The sequence below is a fragment of the Ovis aries genome, chromosome 4 (assembly GCF_016772045.2).
Source record: "Ovis aries strain OAR_USU_Benz2616 breed Rambouillet chromosome 4, ARS-UI_Ramb_v3.0, whole genome shotgun sequence".
Taxonomy (NCBI): domain Eukaryota; kingdom Metazoa; phylum Chordata; class Mammalia; order Artiodactyla; family Bovidae; genus Ovis; species Ovis aries.
In genome coordinates, this window is record NC_056057.1 from 91,629,908 (window position 1) to 91,632,043 (window position 2,136).

A 2,136-nucleotide genomic window follows, 5' to 3' on the forward strand; every position below is an offset into this window, starting at 1 on the left:
GATTAACTAGCAGAGGTTTCATGTGTGCATCAGGACTTGAGAAAAATATGATTGTTAGAAAAATATGATTGTTAGGTGGGAGGAGCTTGTTTCAGCTAGGAAAAGGCAAAATGATAGGATACGAAAAGAGGAACTCCCCAGGTCATTAAGTGCCCAATATGCTACTGGAGATCACTGGAGAAATAACTCCAAAGGGAATGAAGGGATGGAGCCAAAGCAAAAACAATACCCAGCTGTGGATGTTATTGGTGATAGAAGCAAGGTCCGATGCTGTAAAGAGCAATATTGCATAGGAACCTGGAATATCAGGTCCATGAATCCAGGCAAATTGGAAGTGGTCAAACAAGAGATGGCAAGAGTGAATGTCGACATTCTAGGAATCAGCGAACTAAAATGGACTGGAATGGGTGAATTTAACTCAGATGACCATTACATCTACTACTGTGGGCAAGAATCCATCGGAAGAAATGGAGTAGCCATCATGGTCAACAAAAGAGTCCGAAATGCAGTACTTGGATGCAATCTCAAAACGACAGAATGATCTCTGTTCATCTCCAAGGCAAACCATTCAATATCACAGTTATCCAAGTCTATGCCTCCACCAGTAATGCTGAAGAAACTGAAGTTGAACGGTTTTATGAAGACCTACAAGATCTTTTAGAACTAACACCCAAAAAAGATGTCCTTTTCATTATAGGGGACTGGAATGCAAAAGTAGGAAGTCAAGAAACACCTGGAGTAACAGGCACATTTAGCCTTGGGATGCAGAATGAAGCAGGGCAAATAGAGTTTTGCCAACAGAACACAATGGTCATAGCAAACACCCCCTTCCAACAACACAAGAGAAGACTCTACACATGGACATCACCAGATGGTCAACACCGAAATCAGAGTGATTATATTCTTTGCAGCCAAAGATGGAGAAGCTCTATACAGTCAACAAAAACAAGACTGGGAGCTGACTGCGGCTCAGATCATGAACTCCTTATTGCCAAATTCAGACTTAAATTGAGGAAAGTAGGGAAAACCGATAGACCATTCAGGTATGACCTAAATCAAATCCCTTATGATTATGCAGTGGAAGTGAGAAATAGATTTAAGGGTCTAGATCTGATAGATAGAGTGCCTGATGAACTATGGAATGAGGTTTGTGACATTGTATAGGAGACAGGGATCAAGACCATCCCCATGGAAAAGAAATGCAAAAAAGCAAAATGGCTGTCTGAGGAAGCGTTACAAATAGCTGTGAAAAGAAGAGAGGCAAAAAGCAAAGGAGAAAAGGAAAGATATAAGCATCTGAATCCCGAGTTCCAAAGAATAACAAGAAGAGATAAGAAAGCCTTCTTCAGTGATCAATGCAAAGAAATAGAGGAAAACAACAGAATGGGAAAGACTAGAGATCTCTTCAAGAAAATTAGAGATACCAAGGGAACATTTCATGCAAAGACGGGCTCGATAAAGGACAGAAATGATCTGGACCTAACAGAAGCAGAAGATATTAAGAAGAAGTGGCAAAAATACACGGAAGAACTGTACAAAAAAGATCTTCATGACCCAGATAATCATGATGATGTGATCACTAATCTAGAGCCAGACATCTTGGAATGTGAAGTCAAGTGGGCCTTAGAAAGTATCACTACGAACAAAGCTAGTGGAGGTCACGGAATTCCAGTTGAGCTGTTTCAAATCCTGAAAGATGATGCTGTGAAAGTGCTGCACTCAATATGCCAGCAAGTTTGGAAAACTCAGCAGTGGCCACAGGACTGGAAAACGTCAGTTTTCATTCCAATCCCAAAGAAATGCAATGCAAAAGAATGCTCAAACTACCTCACAATTGCACTCATCTCACATGCTCGTAAAGTAATGCTCAAAATTCTCCAAGCTAGACTTCAGCAATACGTGAACCGTGAACTCCCTGATGTTCAAGCTGGTTTTAGAAAATGCATAGGAACCAGAGATCAAATTACCAACACCCGCTGGATCATGGAAAAAGCAAGAGAGTTCCAGAAAACATCTCTTTCTGCTTTATTAACTATGCCAAAGCCTTTGACTGTGTGGATCACAATAAACTGTGGAAAATTCTGAAAGAGATGGGAATACCAGACCACATAACCTGCCTCTTCAGAAATCTGTATG

General features: G+C 40.7%; 1 protein-coding gene across 1 annotated transcript; it reads left to right on the forward strand.

Annotated features, from left to right (window-relative positions):
* Positions 1 to 238: 238 nt before the first annotated feature.
* LOC132659759 (craniofacial development protein 2-like) lies at positions 239 to 1,035 on the forward strand (the record flags this gene model as incomplete). The annotated part of the gene is given in 2 exon segments (XM_060415093.1): positions 239 to 524; positions 527 to 1,035. Coding segments are annotated over 2 exon segments (795 nt in total), but the record flags the coding sequence as incomplete, so codon positions are not given.
* Between the last annotated feature and the right edge of the window lie 1,101 nt (positions 1,036 to 2,136).